Source organism: Panicum virgatum, chromosome 7N, assembly GCF_016808335.1.
Source record: "Panicum virgatum strain AP13 chromosome 7N, P.virgatum_v5, whole genome shotgun sequence".
Lineage (NCBI taxonomy): Eukaryota > Viridiplantae > Streptophyta > Magnoliopsida > Poales > Poaceae > Panicum > Panicum virgatum.
The window spans coordinates 18,124,903-18,143,883 of NC_053151.1; the positions used below are offsets into that span (position 1 = coordinate 18,124,903).

Genomic DNA, 18,981 nt, shown 5'->3' on the forward strand with positions numbered 1-18,981 from the left:
CATGCAGTCCTTGAGGGATGAGGAGTGCTGGGTTACAAGGGAAATTCACCATTGGTGACGGTGGGGGGGGGGGGCAGATTGCGGCTCTGGCGATGGTGGTGAGGAGGAAGGTTGCGGCGATGGCAAAGGTGAGTGCAGCGATCGATCTACACTGTAGCTTGGGGAAGGTGCAGAGTCGTATGGTAAGTGTGGATTCTTCGAGAGGCTGCACGAGAATCAAGGGGAGGCGTTTCTACAGTCAGCGGAGTCTTTGCTGAAGGCTCAACCAGCAGGGCCGTGTAGCACTTGTTGGGGCCCAAAGAAGCTTTGGTTTTGATTTGGTGAAGCACCAGTGGGCCTTATGTCCATAATTAAAGCAGACTTTACAACGCCGAGGGTTGAAACAATCTTGGGCCTTGTGATCCAGAGCGAAACAACAGGCACAAACACAGTTTACTTCAAAATTTGAATTCTGGGTAGTCGGAGAATTTGAAACATCCTGAAATTTCGGATCAGTGATGAACAAAAAGGAAGAACACCAAGATCTGATCGAATTCGATCAAACACTGAGGAAACCTTAACCAAGATTGGGATCTTGAAAGCACCAATAGTGACCGAATCAGGAGATGGAGTTGGCTGATGTTTGCATGTCGGTGAAGGTTGAACCGGTCTTGTGGCAAAGTGAACACGTCTAGCGGAGCCAGAAACTTTAGATTTCTTTTGTCTCTTCGATTGGACTTTGGTCCATTCCCGCATCTATTCTTGCTCCCACAAAAATTTCTCCCTCTCCCAGTGAGGAGCACCATTACTCTCCCTCTTTCTCTTTTTTTGGGTCATGCTTCTTTGGCATGCCATCTTTTCTCTTTTTTTGGGGGGTGGGGCAACCATAATCTAACACTGTATTTTATTTCAGGGATGTTCTATGAGAGAATTTGCCAAAACATGGAGCATTTATTGGTGGATGGGGGTGATGCTAATTCCCAATGTAGGAATGTCACAAGTGGATGGGGATGTGTACATGCTTATGATCGAGAAAGTATGAAAAGATTCTCGCTAGGGTCACAAAATTTGACAAAACTGAATAGAAAGCAACATATATATAAGATTTCTCATGGTGTATGGCATATGGCTTTGGGGATGTGTACTTGCTTATCACTGCGGAACTTGCCTTTTAAAATTTTTTGAAAACAAAAACTCCAGATTTCAAGCATCACTAGAATAAGGTTGTACGACTTTATTTAACATATCTATACTCGCAACAACTTAGAATTAGATGAAGCATATGCAACCCACAAAACTTTCAGGTTCATGGGAAAACATTTACATAGCCAACAGACTTAAATTTAAGAGAACTCTTATAGCAAAAAACTAGACACAACAGACAAGGTAGAACAAAGCAAAACTCATCCTTTCAACTTTCATAAGAAGTTAAAACATTCTTACTGCGCAAGATAAAAGGAAATAAAGCAGTAAATATTTATTTTGTTTCGAAAGTTTTTTTTATCAAATTTATTCAAAAGCAAATATAGGGATACAATTGACATAGGGGAGGGGACCTCCCCCAAGCTAACTCTTGGTTTAGGGTCCGTAAAGCAGACCTTTCTCCATACCTGATCAGGTTGAGTTCGTTTCGTCCATACCTAGAGAAGTAGTAGCGGCGATGACGTCTTCTTCTTCTTACGCCACACCTTCTTGGTCTTCTTTGGTGGCGTAGATGGTGCAGCAGTAGGATCCTCCATCTTCGCGACCTTTGAATTACCCTTCTTCTTAGATCTTTTTGATCTTGTCTGAGCATCCTTTATGAACAACTTCATGAAAGAGATAAGGCTGTCTTTCTGAGAATGTGTAACTTCAACTTTTTGATCTTCTGAGGATGTGGCCCAAATTTCACCCGAATCATTAAGCATTGCTCCTTTTTAGGTCGGAAGTCAAATTTCTCCTCTTTACCATTGATATGGAGTCGGATTTCTCCGGCCCCAACATTGATGTATGCATCTGCTGTATTCAGGAATGGCCGTCCTAGAATGAGGGTGGTTTCCTTATGCGTATCCATATCAAGTACCACAAAGTCAACTGGGACAAAACAGTCCTGCACCCCTCAGTGGAACATCCTCAGCAATTCCCTCTGGATGTCGTAGCGAGGAGTCAGCCAACTGCAACTGCATAGGTGTTGGGGTCAACACTGAGTAGTTGAGCTGATCAAAGACTGTCTTAGGCATCACATTGACACTAGCACCCAGATCACATAGGGCTTTGTCGAAGCTCTGTGCCCCTATTGAACGTCTGATAGTGGGGCACCCTGGATCCTTTTTCTTCTCAGGCAATTGTTGAAGTATAGCTGCACTGCATGCCTCAGTAAGCTTGATTACTTTAGTAGTTGGCAATGACCTCTTGTTGTTGATTATGTCCTTGAGGTAGTGAGCGTAGGTTGGGACCTTCATCGCATCCATCCAAGGCACATTGATGTTCACTTGTTGGATCATTTCAACAAAGTGGTTGAACTGCTCATCTACAGTTGTTTTTTTTGTCCTCATAGGGAACAACAATACTTGGGTATCATAGAATTCGTGTGGAGTCATTTTCCCTTCATGAACCTTCTTGGGTTCATCCTCTCGAGATGGTTCTTCTGCCACCGAGCTTGCCTTCTTCCTATCGTCATGGTTAGGATAAGGCGGATCTTGAGTGGTTTTACCTCCTCTTGTCGTTATCACCTTAACGTTCTCCATAACAGGCATGGCGGCAGCCACTTGAGTGAGTTGAGTCTCAATCATCTTGTTGAAACTCAGCTGGTTCTTGATGGCAGTGGAGAAGCCATCCATCTTAGCATGGATGGTCTCCATGGATTTGTCATTAACGGCCAACTTCTTCGTATGTCCCGTCAGCTAAAGTAGTTGTATCTATATGAAATGCAGATGCATGAGTTGTGCGGAAGATAAAGGTTCATTATTTTCTTCACTATAAAGTTGTCATCCAACAAAACATAGTTTGTTTATGAGGCAAGTCAAAAGACAAGTTACTAGACAACAACTTAAACGGCTTACTCTAGCAAGGTCAAACTACACATAGCAGTGCATGCAAGTGCTAGTAGTAAAAACCTCTATGCAGGTTTCAGACTTGACAACAACTTACTGAAAAATTTCAAGAAACAACATGCAGACAACAAAGTAGCACCTAACTCTAGCCTAGAACCAGATTTGATTAAAACACTTAGTTCTAGTTGATTTTAGTTTGAGAACAAACATGCAAGACTCTATTTATGGAAGTAAAACTACCATGCGGAGATTAGTTTCAATTTATGCACAGAACTACTAGAACATTTATGTTTCAGTTAGCTCAAGTTTTAAACATAGAACAGAAAACACAGAAACCGAGCATGCATGTGAGATTAAAGTACAGATTCCAAACCAAGGATTTCAAAACATGCTAGTTTACATTTTTAGGTTTTTTCTGTTATTTACTGAGTATTTTGCAAGTTCGTAGTATAAGATTCACAAAGTTAGGTTCAGGTTCTCAAACAGGCTCTAGAAAACTTCTACTTTAGACCCTAACAAGATTCGAATTCTAGCAAAAGGTCCTTGGTCGGGTCTGGGACAAAAGAACAGAGAAGACATGGCTGAGTTCTAGCAAGCACTGCTACTGGCATTGCGAGCTAGGGGGTAGAGGAGCTTCATGGATTCAAGGCTCACCTACACAAGGACTTGAGGTGAAGGAAGACAATCAGAGGTGGCCGGTCGGCGTTAGGATGAGCATGGCAGTGAGTCGGCTCGGCTCGATGGCGCTCCGGCGCAGGGGAAAGATCAAGCTTAGACTCGATGGTTTTTTCAGAAAGGTGAGGAAGGTCTGGGGCTACTGATTTTAGGCAATGTGGGACGGAGAGAGTGGATTCCTCAGCGAGCTCGAGCTTGCCGCGGCAATGGCGGATAGAGGAGGAAGAATGGCTCGGCAAAGGAGCTCAGCTGGGGTTTATAACAAGCACGGGCGCGAGGGGATTGAGCATGCAGACAGACACTAGTTGCCTGAGCTTTGAAAATTGGTAGAGAGGGTGAGAGTTGGCAATGGTGACTCAGCTAGGCCGCCAGCTTCGTGGCGCTTGCACAGGAACGCTCGGCTGCATGGCGTGTTCAAGTCAGACCGAGAGATGTAATAGATTTATACTATGGTTACCGATATCTGCTTGATGTATACTCCGAGTTATCAGATTTATGTTTCGTGATCTGGTTGCGTTATCATTCAATGCTTGCATTGTATAATCGCCCTATGCTTGTGATGGTTAAAATATTGGCTTTAGAACTCTGGCAACTACTCCAGTATTCGTATGTTTGCTCTAGTGTGATGTCTGTCCATCCGGAGGGTGGGTGCTCTGCGTGGGACACTAGAGTATTGCTTGCTAATGTAGATGTGGTGTCTAGACTAGTTAAGTGTTGCTAGATGTCGCCCTTTCCCACAGATTGTAGAGGCAGCCGGTAGGTGGTGACAGCCCTGTCCATGCCCAGTAATCCTCCATGTTCGGATTGGGAGGTAGGAGGTGCATAAAGCCACATGGTTGGACGGGCTTCTCCCGTCAGCTATAGGGTGGTCTCCCTATTGTACCAGTTTAATCTTCTATTGATCTAACCATAAGATAGCATAGATATAGCTAGCCTAGCACCTTTGACTCGAGCTCTGACTTCTGGCTATAGAATATATACTTTTATTGTTGAGGGTAGTTTGTGTGTGTGTGTCACACTACCTCCTACCAGTTATTTATTTTACCCCTATTTATGCAATTGAATATCCAATCTAGATTGGTTCATTAACTAGCCTATGTACTTCCATTCACCGCATTCCCTGCGGAAATATAAATGACACCTTGGTATACTCCCGGGTAAAATGCTGCAGCAGTATTTCTTGCACTTGCGGATTTATTCGTGATTCATGAAATACTGTTGATGGCTCGTAAGTACCAAATTTAGGAGAGCAAAAAAAAAGTACCAAATTTAGGCCGTCAACTCCTGCACAAATACATAGAATGTGAGCATCAACCTAGTGGTAGGGGTTTATTACTAATCATTTCTACAAGTGTTGGTAAATATTTGTATGCAGATGAAATAAAGTTAAAAACACACTTCATGAGTAGGGAAACACACTCCACACATCAAGGCAAAAGGCGCAACCAATCAGAGCATGAGAATCAGGCTCAAATTGATCAAAGAGGCCCAAGTACCAAAGTAAACCAGTTTAGGACAAGGCCTTACACATGTGTTTAGGACAAGAGACACTAGGAAAGCCCAAGGACTAGAGTTGGGCCGGTTGGAGCCCCGGGCAAGCCGGCCGACCACCATGGTCGGCCGACCAAGCCCATTGGCCCCACTACCTCAACTTTGACGTGTGACAGCTCCTCACTAGCTCCCAAGGTCAGTTCCAAGAGGCATAGCTGCATTCCTTGCCCGAGGAGATGGTGGCTCCCTCCTATATATATAAGGGGAGGGGCTCCAATTCAACACATCCACCAAGTGTGAGCTTCACACCTTCTCTTGCTTTAGAGTTGTCTTAGAATAGGGAGAGGGTAGAGGTACTCAGGAGGGGCGCCGATCTTCAGCGCTCCTCTCCATTTTGTACCTCTATGAGAGTAAGGGAGTAGTTCGAGAGAAGTGCCAGGGTGTCGGCACTCTGCTCCAGCTTGTACCTCTACGGATGCTGCTACATTCTTCAGGTTTTAGTAAGTATTTGTGATTCCTATCTCTAGTATTTTACTTGGTATAGTAGATGCTAGTAGTGCTTGTAGTTGAGTGAGATTAGTTCTCTTACTCGCGGGTTCGTCGCTCCGTATTTATACGGAGTGCCAGGATGTCAAACATAGTTAGACTGCAGTAGTAGTCAGTAGCATAGATGTGGTGTCTAGGCTAAGGGTTATCCTTCGTTTGCCTTATATCCCACGGTTTGTTAGAGGTAGGCCGTAGGTGGTGACAGCCCTATTGGTCCTTTGTAATCCTCCACGTTCGGATATAGCGTAGAGCTGTTGGCTGGAGTCAACTGGCAGACCAGTTGTAAGACGGTATTCAAAGCGAGTATTGTGCCCGAGAGATCGACCTTTAACTTAGCTATAGTGCTATCTTAGGAATCCTCTCTACCCTTCTACCTATCACGGTGTGTCCTTGTATCGATTAGATTAGGAGATAGTGCACACACATTCCCTGTGGATTCGATAACCCTTGGAATACTCTGAGGTGAGAGCTACAACAGGAGGGTTTTACATGTATACCATTGCAAAAGTTGGCCCCGACGTCCATGCCACTAAAAAGTTTGGAGACACCTCTATATCATCGCATTTTTTCATTTTGACATACACGCCATTCCGTCCAACTGCTGTTAAAACTTAACGGATTCTCAGTCCTGACAGGTGGGACCCCCCTATGGAATTGTCTATTGTGCCCCTTGCCAAGAGCTTATACCAATGGCATGGGCAACAACGTCGTCCTCTGCCTCCTGCTCCTGGCCATGAGGCAGTCCCCTGTGGCAGCGCCGACCAAGAAGAAGAAGTTGTGTCGCCGCCCAAGAGCAAGAGGAAGAAGAAGGGCGCATCCGTGCCTGTGTCCCGGCCGCCGAGGCCCCCGTTGCCAAGAAGCACGAGGCCACCGACGACAAGGCCACTGTGCGGCCCCTCCCTCACTGGCCCACACCCTCGAATCCCAGCCGCCAGGGCGGTCGTGGCGAGGGCGGCCAGGCCGGGCCGCCGCAGGGCGCGGGCGGCCGCGGCGACGACAGCCGGGGCGGTCTGCCACACGGGGAGGGCGGCCGTGACGAGGGCGGGGGGGGGGGGGGGGCTGCCGAGCAGTGAGGGCGGCCGCGAGAGGCTGGCTGGGGAGAGGATGGCCAGGGTAGGGCCGCCGCGCGGTGAGGGAGGCCTATGGCGGCGAGCAGTGGCGGTGCCCATGGCCGGCGCGAGGCAAGGAGCAGCTGCGGCGAGGGTGGTGGCGCGAGGGCCCGCGTGTCCGCGGTGGTGCCGACCTCTAGGCTGGGCCCACACTCCTCAATACCACCTGCTCGCCGCCGCCGCCCACGCTCCTCGACGCCACCCGTGCCCGAGCCCGCCACCGGCTCCCATTTCTTGCCTCCCTCTCCGGCGCGCGCCCCGGCCTAGACCTCGGCGCAGCTCGGCTCCGCCGGCCATGCCGCACGCCGAGGAGAGCAGAGGCCGGGCGATGCAGGTGGCCGCGGGTGCGCGCGGATCGAGCCGGCGGTGCTCCCTCGCCGGGCGGCCTCGACCTTGCGAGCAAAGGCCGCCAGCGAAGGCATTGCACGTGTGGGGTGTCGTGTGTGCCGTCGTCTGGCTGCTCAGCGAGGATCTCACCGAGTTCGAGCACGGGCTGGCGCTTGGTCGTGCCCTTGGCCGAACAAAAGCCATCGTCGTTGACAGCCGCGGCATGCTGTTGTGTGGCGGGCAGCAGGGCAGGGCGCATAGCGTGCAGTCGGGGGCTAGAAGGCAGAAGGGTAGCAATGTCTTTGTGCATCTCTTATGTCAAAATAAAAAAACGCATTGATATAGAGGTGTCTCCAAACTTTTTAGTGGCATGGACGTCGGGGCCAACTTTTGTAATGGTATACATGTAAAAATACCCAACAAATACCTACCACCCCCTTAGCGTCTGTGAGCTTCATCGCTGGTCAATTAGTGGTGATATTGGTAGGCGCCAACAAGCATTTTTGGTGCCGTTGCCGGGCAGGTATAAATTGAAGTTACATAGGCAAAAGTTATAAACAAAATAAAAAATTGGTATTCGCTTGCTAAATAGGCTAACTTGACTTTATTTTATCTTTCATTGATATGAAAATAGGGTAGTGTATGACCGGTTTCGACTTGCCGCAAAATTTCACGCATAATCCAGAGTCACTTTTGAGAAGAGTTCATCCTCGTGGCGTGCCTTCTCAGATCTAACTCTCGGTAGCCGAACTAGTCATTCAAGCACCGTCAGCTTCTCAAGCTATGGCCCAGAAGACACTCTGTGATTACTCTGCTCCTTCTGCTAACTAGGTTCCCACCGAACCTGAGTTTAACACTAGGGGGAGAGAATTTTGAGATCAAGATGGGTCTTGTCACGATGGTGCAGGACAGCCCATTCTGTGGCAAGACCAATGAGGATGCCAGTGCTCATCTCCAGCAGTTCTTGGAGCTCTGTAGTACTTTTATTATCAAGGGTGTATCTCAGGATGCGATCCGGCTCCGTATGTTCCCGTTCTCTCTTCTGGGGAGAGGGAAGCAGTGGTTCTATGCTAACAAGATCGTTGTGGACACCTGGGACAAATGTGCCAAGTCGTTCCTCGCGAAGTTCTTTCCAATGGGCAAAACCAATGCTCTTCGTGGAAGGATTTTGAGTTTCCAATAGGCATCTAATGAGTCAATTCCTGAGTCTCGGGAGAGATTTCAGGAGTACATCCTTGCGTGTCTACACCATGAGATGGATAATTGGCTCATTCTTCTGAACTTGTACAATGGGTTGACTCGTACATCCCGCGATCATTTGGATGCTGCTACGGGTGGAGCTTTCTTCTCGCTGGCCATTGAATGAGCAATAGCTTTAATCAAGAAGATGGAGTCCAACCAAGGTTGGAGCGATGATCGTCTCCAACCACGTCAGTGAGGCATGCACTCCGTCAAGGAGGCCGATATGCTCGCTATGAAAATTGATCTCCTCCTCAAGAAGTTTGACGTGCAGACACTTCAAGCCTTGGAAGCTCGCATGATGTGCGAGGTCTGCGGGAATCGACTCATACCCTATAACTCTACTAAGACTCATACCTTGTAATCAACTAGTGATCTGCCCCCTGGAGTATATAAAGGAATGCAGGGGTACATATATCGCCAGAACCACCTCAACGCTAAATAGGCAAATCATCAACCTCATGCGATACAAACCACCAAACATGATGTAAGATATTATGTTATTCAGTGCCTGAACCTGTCTAAATCTTGTGTTGTGTGCACCATTGAGTTCCTAACCTTGGTGACACCCTGCCAACAAATTGACTACCTCGGGTTTCCCTCGGTAGCTTGGTATCCGACAAACAATTCCTGAGTGACATTGATGATGTATTTCTAGAATCCCTTGTGATATCCTTGAAATCGCAGGGGATATTTTTTTCACAAATATGGTGATATATTTAATGGCAAATCTCACTAGATTCTTCCACAACTAGGAATTCAAACTAGAATCCAAGGAGGATAGCTATAGCTTAATGATAGGCCAACTTAAAAATGGAAGATTTTGATGTGGAGGATCCCATGGCGGATTCACATGCAATGGCCAACAGTGAAGTCATAAACAATTCAATACCACACATACACGTGTCAGAGCCTAGAGATATGATATCTCATTTTGATCTGCAAGGAGAATTGAATTAAATGACCATATCAGATTTTGGATTCGCATTTATTTTGAAGCACGTATAGAAAATCTTTCAGATATGGTGGATTCTGCCCTTGGCTTCGCCTATAAAATGGCATGGTGTGCAGAACTCAAATAGGCAGCGAGTAGCAAGAAAGAGAGACGGAGTAGCAAGAAAGAGAGACTTGCATCATCTCAAGTAAAGGTTGGTCCAGACTTCTCTCTCTATGTGCATCTAACATGTTTAATTTTTTTTGTTGTAGAATATGTTTCAGGAACTTACAGTTCAGATAAGTCATAGCTACTGCAGCATTATTAATCCATATCTGTTATTCATCTAACCTACATTTTTTTGTTGTAATCAACTAGAAAATATTATGATTTGCTTGATCTTGAGATGCTGCAAGGCGATGAAGAATCTTTGTTTTGGTTGCAGCAGTTTCTTCATGGCATCCAAGAAGCAAGGGTCTGCTACAAGGGCACTAGTCGTGGAGGATATCAAAGTTGACTGTGTAATTCTCTTGCGTATGTTACGCAAACTTAACTGCGAAGCTACTGTTGCTCATAATGGCAAAGAAGCTGTTGACCTTTTCCTTGAAGGGAAAACATTTGACATTGTTTTCTTTGATAAGGATATGCCATTGATGACTGGTCCTGAGGTACTTAAATTTCTTAGTTGATTTAAATTTATTTACCACTCTATTAGTTTAACCTTATAAGCAATAAAATTTACACTTTATTGAGGATTAATTCCTGGTGATTTTCTAGGCTGTGACCAAGATTCGTTCCATGGGAGCTACTGATGTGAAGATGGTTGGAGTCTCAGCAGATTACGGTGGCATGGAGGCATTCATGCGTGCTGGTGCTGATATGTTTGTCCCCAAACCCATGAAGCTTGAGACCCTCGATTCTATGCTCCAGGAGGTCATTGGCAAGAAGAACACGAGTGGCTAGCTTGTAGCATCGACAGATGAAGTGCAACTCATAATATATATGCAGTTTTCCTTATGTGCTTATGTGGGGTCATAGTCGTATAACTAGATGTAAGGAGTTGCACTTATATATGCTTTGTTAGGGGCGATAACCCAAGTTATGTTTTTTTTCCAATATAAATTTGGATATTTTCAATGATAATTTATGTTTGGGTCAATCCGATATAATTTATCTTTCTCGCATATACTCAAATTCAAAGAATCATGCTAAACAACAGTATTTTATTATTCAATTCATTATGCCTCTAGTATATAATGCATCAATAACAATTTGCATACACCCATCCATGCCTCAAAGGATCACATCAAAGCTTCTAAGATTCTCTACAAGATTCTCCAGAAGTCCATCTCATTAGATCACATTTTGAGTTCCAGATAAATGCCCATAGTCTGACACTATGGTCACCTTTTGTCTGCCATTGTATTTTGATGATAACGTTTTATTTGGGACTTCGATTTGGATGATCTTAGACTCTACGGAAAGCTTGTGAGATTCTCTAGAAGATTCTCTCAAAATATAACCCATTTGATCAATCAAAATATTCATAGGACACTTCCAATTCATTCCCAGCTTTGGTGGTTTTCTTTGTGTTGCATCTTTGGAACATATAAAATCCTACAAATATTTGTTCTTGACACACATGTTAGTGACATTGATTATGTTGTCACTCAATCACCAAAATCACAATAATGGTCTAATTGGACCTTTTTTCTTACACAATGCCAGGTTGTAACTGTTAGACCTAGGTCCACGGGATAGCCTACATGGCACAGATCTAAATGATAAAAGGGATGGGGCATGTCCCATACCCTCTTGTCATGTAAAGTACTCATATTAGAGTAGGACAAGTCGGTACATAAGAAAACTACTCATATTAGACTAAGTTTACATGTAACACTGTCCCCAAGACTATAAGGACGGGCAGTGACCCCCTCAAAATTATCTATAACCTCAGGCAATAGAAACCACCAAATAGGATGTAGGGTATTACGCAACTTGCAGCCCAAACCTGTCCAAACCTTATGTTGCTTGCACCATCCTATTTTGATCTCGATGACTCCCTGCCTAGCTACAATCTAGTACCTTAGGGTGTCCCTATATAGGTTTGGCAGTAAAAACCGATAGCTGGCATGCTAAGTAGGGGACCTCATCGACCATCCACCGGTGAACTTGATGGCAGCATTCAACATCCCCATGGTGCTCAAAGAGGGTACAACTTTTGTCTTCAGCTCCTGGGTTTGTGTCACTAATGGATAGGACAGTTTCAGCAACCACCTAGCCAACCCCAGTGAGCCGGAGAGACTAGCACCAAGCTCCGGCCGTGTTATCGATGACTTAATTAATAATCTCAGCAAAATCAAAATTTCCAATCTCATCGGAAATCACAAAAGCAACTATACATGGTGAGTTCGAACTCAACTTTTCGTTTGGACAACGCAACAATGCTAACGTCCATCGGGAGGCAATTCAATCTAAGTCTATTTCCAACTTGAGATGGATTTGGGAAAAACTAATTCAACTTGCTTGGCGCCAACAAGATAGAAGGCCTCACTGCCAATGATCAACTCGTCGCCCTCTAGTTAGCGCCGACGACCTTATCTCCAGGATAGACCGAGTCAATTATTCCATCACTGCGTGCATTGAGCTTGCGGAGGCTGCTCTCCAATGCCCAAGCCATTTGGTCCCCCAGGCTTAGAATCACCTTAGGTCTCCACGCCATCCCCTCATCGGCTCTGGCAACATCATACCCAGAATAGATTGAGTCAGTCGTTCCATCGTTGAGTGCCTCGAGCTCTCGGAGGCCGCTCTCCAACATCCAAACTTCTCGATCCCCCATACAACATAGCACCATTACCACCTTGCCGACCCCGAGGAGTCGGAAACACTTGCAGCAGCTTCACCAACAATTCAGTGAGGTGCTGCTTCCTGAATTGGTTAGAGAACTCGTGCATTGGTCAGAATCTGACCTGATGTCTACTCATGTTACTCTGGGACTCCTCAGACTGGACCTGACTTAGCTTGAGAACTGGTGTACCTAACTCCCTTTTTGGGTTATGGAACTCCACCACTTCCTATCAGGAGGCTGTGCGCTCCAAGTCCCTCTCTGCATTGGATGAGGACTTGGCTCACCTACTTCGACATGGAAAAGGGGAAGCCACTGCGTAATAGGAGGTTCCCGTGTATGATAACTATGTCTCGGACCTAGATGACAGCGCCACGCCCTTATCAGGCAGTGACCAGGGCCTGACGATCACATCAACCCCCAGGGCCAGATCATGTATTCAAAGGGCTCAAAATGCTCCAACAGCATTTGATCATGCCCCCTACTGCCAGCTCCGACAAACTCTCATTCCAAGAAAGCAGGCCTCTTACGCCTTCAGAAGGAGAAGAAAACTCAGCAGCTAAGGACTACTTGCCAGAACAAGAAGTATTCATGGTTCGCATTGCAGAAATCAAGGACACAGAAGTGGAAACTTTAGCACTCATCGATCTAGATGACTACTACATCAATGATGACAAGTACCTCCCCGATGCGCCCAACCAAAGCATGAATGTGGAGGGTGAGAGGAGTCGTTTACCATGAACTACTAGAGGACATCCTCGACACCACAAACACTCTAGAGATGGAAGAGGAATATGATGTCCAGAAGAAATACCACAGGCTTAGGAATGCTAAGTGCGCCAAATGTAGACAAAGCATAGCAGAGGAATAGGAACATAAATATTGGACATGAAGCCCGCAATATCATCATCTCTAGGCAGTAGGAACATGAAGGAGTCAAAGCCTACAACCTTACCAACAATTGTCGCAACCATCAAAGCTACTCGGATTCACTCAGAAACGCAAGTAAGAATCACGGTTAAGGAGCAATCACCATGAGGAAAAAAGCCACTTAGTTCGTAGGAGCACTTCCAAAAGATCGTCCGCAAATATTGCCCCTGGCATCCAACTGCCAATCACTCTGCATTTGTTGACATTTTGTACCCTCACGAATAGAATTCGCACGCACATGGACATCATCGTAGCTTTCACTAAGGAGTATTTCAGGGTATCATTTCCATTGAGGAATGTGAGTATATTTTCTATGTTTTTATTTCATCCAAGGACACATAACCCAAGAAAAAAGGGCCAGAGAGGATTTCTAAGGCCAAGAATCATAGGTAAGGGAGAGCAAACTAGTTGTTTACTTAGAGCTACTGGCTTCCCCTGGATAAGACAAGCAGGCTCTGGTAAAATAGCTACTGCGATAATACGTAGACATGAAGGGTTTCGCTGGCACAAAATAGGTCTATCACCACTTGCAGGCTACCTCTACAAATCGCGGGGCTATACCACAACCAAAGGTGGAGTCTAGTCTAGACATCACATCTACACCATCTTCTACTAACTTTAGAGTTGTATAGAACATCTATCCCTATCAAGAGTCTTACTCTAGAGGCATCGACTAAACTAGCGAATGATGGTCCCGTAAACAACTAGGGGACTAGCACTACTTAAATAATAAACTAAAGCACAAAGAAGATCATGAATACTTACTATGATCATAAGCATCTGTCGAGGTACAAGCTAGAAGAGTGTGCTGGTAGCACAAACCCGGCACCTCGCCGACTCTCCCTCACTCTCTCCCTATTTTCCTAGCACTAGCTAGCCAGCACTAAGCCTATAGTCAAGGCAAACTCAGAAGTCCAAAGTGAGTGAAGAGTTGAAGATCAAGTGTGTCCTCATTTGCACCCTCTCCTCTACTATTTATAGGAGGGGTATAGGGGTGTTTCGCCAGTGAGAAGACCTGGGGCACCCGGAACCACCTTCTACAACCAATAAGGGAGCATCATGTGGAAGCTAGAGGCGAGAGGGCCCATTAGCAATTGGCTGACCAAGGTGCTTGGCCAACCGCCACATGGCGCCAACCGACTTTAGGCTTCTCTGGGTGACTGTTAAGCGGGCCCTCATGACAGTTGTTTACGCCTGATTAGTTGAGAAGGTGTTGCCTTGGATTGATGATGTCTTCATGCTCATGGATGATGTTTCCTTCTCATTCCCAACCATAAGCAACCTACACATAGATATTCCCCAACACTTTTATGCGCTCATGAAGGCGATGATGGCCTGCTCTGATTCATGGGAGGCTAACTGGCGTGCTCTGAGCCTAGAGCATGTTTTACATGTATTTCTGCCCAAATTCCGATATAGCAATATTTTCACGGGGAAACATGGAAATGATCCTTTTTGGATAAAATATGCAGGCATGAGATTTTCATTCTCATGATTTTTAGCCTAAATTGACGCTTAAAATAGGTCATCATCGAGCATCAACAAGCTCCCCACACTTAGTCCTTTGCTCATCCTCGAGTAAAGTCTAGGACTAAGGCGGACCTGACTTCCTTTCGATATGAAACATGCATATAGATTATTCAACTTCACCTTTAGCTTTGAATTTTGATGTGTTTACCATAATGGTTTGAGAAGTTGAAGAGTGGAACGGTGCTGACTTTGTCTCCTCCACTTTCCTGCTATATGTCTGGGTGCTTTAAAAAGAATTTGAAAAGAGCAACCATATTTTTACTTCTCCATATCTCTCATTTTGCTCAGCGTGTATGTATCTATTGACTCTCACCAACAATCATTTCTAGGCGTCAACTTGATCGGAAAATCATGAGAGTTTGCATTTTTTACATGCGTCTTTATTCAAATAAACTCCTAAACCACACTGCACCCTTAGAAAAATGCAAGATATGTTTTTGAGCTAATATGCAGGTTGCAAGCACACTTTGGTCAGACATAAAATCACAGATAAAATCAAAAAGCGAATTCAGGCTCAAACGGAACAAGTGTAGCCCAAGAACTACGCATTCAGACCACTCAAGGCAGGCCATGCCCCACGGGGTTCGGACAAGGTGGCCCGGGACAGCCCCCTAGCCGAAGCTGGGGGTGGTTGGTGGCCATGGGCTGTCGGCCGACCAGCCCGGTCGGACGACCAGCCCGTGGGCCCCACCGCCTTAGCTCAGCCACATGGAGGCTTGGCATTGGATCACAAGGTCAGTTCACCGAGGCATAGCTGCAGAAGAGGCTCCCCTCGGCCGTGGCTCCCTCCTATACATATAAGGGAGGGGGTGAAGATTTGGAACACACACACACCACACCTTTCACTTACCTCAAGAGCTTTCTTGCTTAGTCTATAGGATTAGTGGAGTTTAGTAGAAGTCTAGGAGTCATCGAGTCCCCGAAGTTTCTCGGGAGTTCTGATATGGGCTCATCTCTAGTTCTCTCTTGTAATTCTCGGACGTTTGTAATCGAGTTAGACTATGATTACCGATATCCGCTTGAAGTATGTTCTGAGTATTTAGATATATACTTCGTGATTTGGTTGCGTCATCATTCCATACTTGCATTGCATGATTGCCTTGTGCTTGCGATGGTTATCATATTAACCTTAGAACTCTAGCAATTGTTCCAGCATTCGTATGTTTGCTCTAGTGTGATGTCTGTCCATCCGGAGGGTGGGAGCTCCGCGCGGGATGCTAGCGTAATGCTTACTAATGTAGACGTGGTGTCTAGACTACCTAAGTGTTGCTGGATGTTGCTCTTTCCCACGAATTGAGAGGTAGCCGGTAGGTGGTGACAGTCCTGTTCGAGGCCAAGTAACCCTCCACGTTCAGATTGGGGGGTAGGAGGCACATAAAGCCGTATAGGTGAATGGGTTTCTCCTGTCAGCTATAGGAGCGGTCTCCCTGTTGTACTAATTTATTCTTTTGTCGATCTAACCACAAGCTAGCATAGATATAGCTAGCCTAGCACATCTGACTCGAGCTCTAACTTTTGCCTTTCTCTCTACCTATAGCATCTTTTATTTATTTATCTCTGAGGGTAATTTGTATGTGTCACACTACCTTCTATCATATTATTTATCTTACCCATGTTTATGCAATTGCATATCCAATCTATATCAGTTCATTAACTAGCCTATGTACTTTCAATCGCCGCCTTCCCTGCGGAAATATAAATGACACCCCGGTATACTCCCAGGTAAAATGCTGCAGCGATATTCCGCGCGCTTGCGGATTTATTCGTGGTTCATGTAATACCTGCCACCCCATAGGCATCAGCAGGCGTCATCGTTGTTCGCTCAGTGGTGACGTTGGTAGGCGCTAACAGTATCCTTACCAAAGCATTTATACCTTTATGTGGACTTCTTATTTATACCATTATGTTGTTCTCTGTAGACCACACGTTTAGGGTAGTGAGATCAGATCACCGCATCATATCCTTGTGCCCATTGCCTATTGTCCAATGTTCTTTTGATCATGTGTTTGCTACACATAATCACTTGTACTTTACCTTTCTCTTTAAATAGTCCTTGCTTAAATTTGTTTGTTAGATTCAAAAGATAGTTTCATAAATTCTAACATGATTGGATGTTCTACCTTTCTGCAGTTCGTGGATTATGACTTGGGTGGGACTCGTTAAAAGAATAAGAAACGCCACTCACTTGATCAGTCTTCGACTTGGCGAATTCATTGTGGACCCATATATCAACTGCCCCAACTGCGAATGTGGCATTGACACTAGTAATGAAAAGTTCATTTTCAGAGGAGTGATTAGTCATTGGTTCACTATCACACCTGCACTTTCATAGCCATATGACTTGCCTAACCTTAGCTCTAACAAAATTTTGCTTCAAACAGAATATAAGTTTCTTTTTGTTTGATTCATTAATATTGACTGGCATGTTTCACATTCTGGACGTGCTTGTTTTTGTTTGATACTTGCATGGTTCTCTAGTGTGGCCAGCACTTCCTGCTGGTGTCAGATTTGATCCGTTAGATTTAAAACTCCTTAGTTTTCAAAACAAAAAAAAGATTTAGATCTCCTTCAACATTTGCAAGGAAAATCCAGCGTGCCGAATTGGAATTCACATGCACTTAATGTCAATGATGAATTTATACCTAGTGTAGAAGAGATGGAGGGAGGAGTGTGCTATACACATCCCAGAAATCTTCCGAGCCTACAGTCCTACTTTTTCTTTGATACCTCACATCTTGATTCGCAGGTTTCTTTAGAGTGGCCAACATTTCCTGCTGCTGTCAGATTTAGAACTCCTTCAACATTTACAAGGAAAATCCAGCCTGCCAAATTCTAATTCACGTGCACTTATTGATGAATTTATGTTTTGAAATGGTATTGATGAATTTATACCTACAATAGAAGATATGGAGGGAATGTGCAATACACACACCCCAGAAATCTCCCTGGTACATTATTCTTACTTTCGAATTGATTAGTTAATGCCTTCGTTGAGTAGATTAGCAGTTATCTTAACTTGATGAATCCATGCATTTCTTTTATTCTTGTAGGTGTAAAGATGGATGGTAGCAGCCTCCATTTCTTCCATACAGTATCAAACACATATGGTTGTGGTCACCACGAGCAACACAAGATTAGTAACAGCGATGACGTTTCTGATGAGCACATCAGATGGCACAAGATTGGAAGATCCAAAGTCATATGTGAAGAGAATGGTGTCGAGAAAGGCTGGAAGAAGGGAAGAGGATCCTCTGCAGTACTGCAGAGTGTAGTTGGGTCACTGATGTGTGGCTCCAGCCCAACACGTCAGTGACCACGCACTACTGCTGAGGAGTCCCGTTGGTTCTAAGAGAAGTGGTGGCAATGTTCATGGACATTGTTGGGTAATGCATCAGTATCATCTTGGTTTAGATGAAGACGAAATGGATGGGGAATTTGTGATCTCTAAGTTATTCTACCAATTGCCTTAGAACTTAGAAGAAAAATGGCAAGTCTGAAACTTGTGACCCTCTAATAGAATCTGATGCATCTACTGCAAAAATCGATCCTAGAACACTGAGGGCCGATCTTCCCCAGCCTAGTCACTCAAATAATAGCTCATGTTTAACCCAGCAGTATACCCATGTTGTTGTGTATTGCTGTTGATTTGTAGCCTATCATAAAAAGGAAGCAAATTCAGATGTGTGTGTAGTGCACTAGTGCTATTAACATTCGAGCCATGGGTGCTTGGAGCACTGTCGAGTCACGAAGCTGAACTCACCAAAGAGGATGCTCAGAGCCAAGAAGCCCAGCGTACGTTTCAGTGGGCTGGAATGGGCTAAGTAGATTACAATTGAGCCCATGTAATGGGCAGCTGCCGATGCAGCTTGTAACGTGCTTAAATGGTTAACCGTGAGAACAGGGGAGAACTCGACTTGGACTTGTTGGCTGTGGCGGCGGCTATCGCCGGCCAGAGAGCCTGCAAGGTTCCTCGTCCTGGTATCAGGCGATAATCTAATATCGTAGACACCGAATTCGAGTTCCCGTGCATTACATGTCGTTACCTGTGTGGTTGTGTGTCCGAGCGTGGGCTTCACATTTGTTTGCCCAGCATTGTGTCATTTCCATTCAGGGATGTGAGAAGCCGTGCACAAACACTCAATGCAGACACACACGGGCCACGGGTCCAGCTAGGAAGATGAACACCAGCGCATGCACGCGGCACGCGTACAGAGCTGCGACCTCTCCCAGCAGCACCATTAGCAGCCTCGAGCCACAGCCCGCCCACAGGACAGGAGCCCGTGGTCTGAAACTCTCTAAATCTTGAGCTCTGAAGACACGCCCATGGAGCTCGAGTGTACGGTC

The 18,981-nt window shown here is 45.4% G+C and overlaps 1 protein-coding gene and 1 pseudogene across 1 annotated transcript; both read left to right on the plus strand.

The window, feature by feature from the left end:
• Positions 1–9,785: 9,785 nt before the first annotated feature.
• Positions 9,786–10,305, plus strand: LOC120681599 (two-component response regulator ORR42-like). Its single transcript, XM_039963150.1, has 2 exons — positions 9,786–10,000; positions 10,110–10,305. The coding sequence occupies exons 1-2, from the start codon at positions 9,788–9,790 to the stop codon at positions 10,293–10,295; spliced, it is 399 nt and encodes a 132-aa protein (XP_039819084.1). The 5' UTR covers positions 9,786–9,787; the 3' UTR covers positions 10,296–10,305.
• Positions 10,306–17,099: 6,794 nt separating this feature from the next.
• On the plus strand, positions 17,100–18,282 carry LOC120680970 (annotated as a pseudogene).
• Positions 18,283–18,981: the final 699 nt, after the last annotated feature.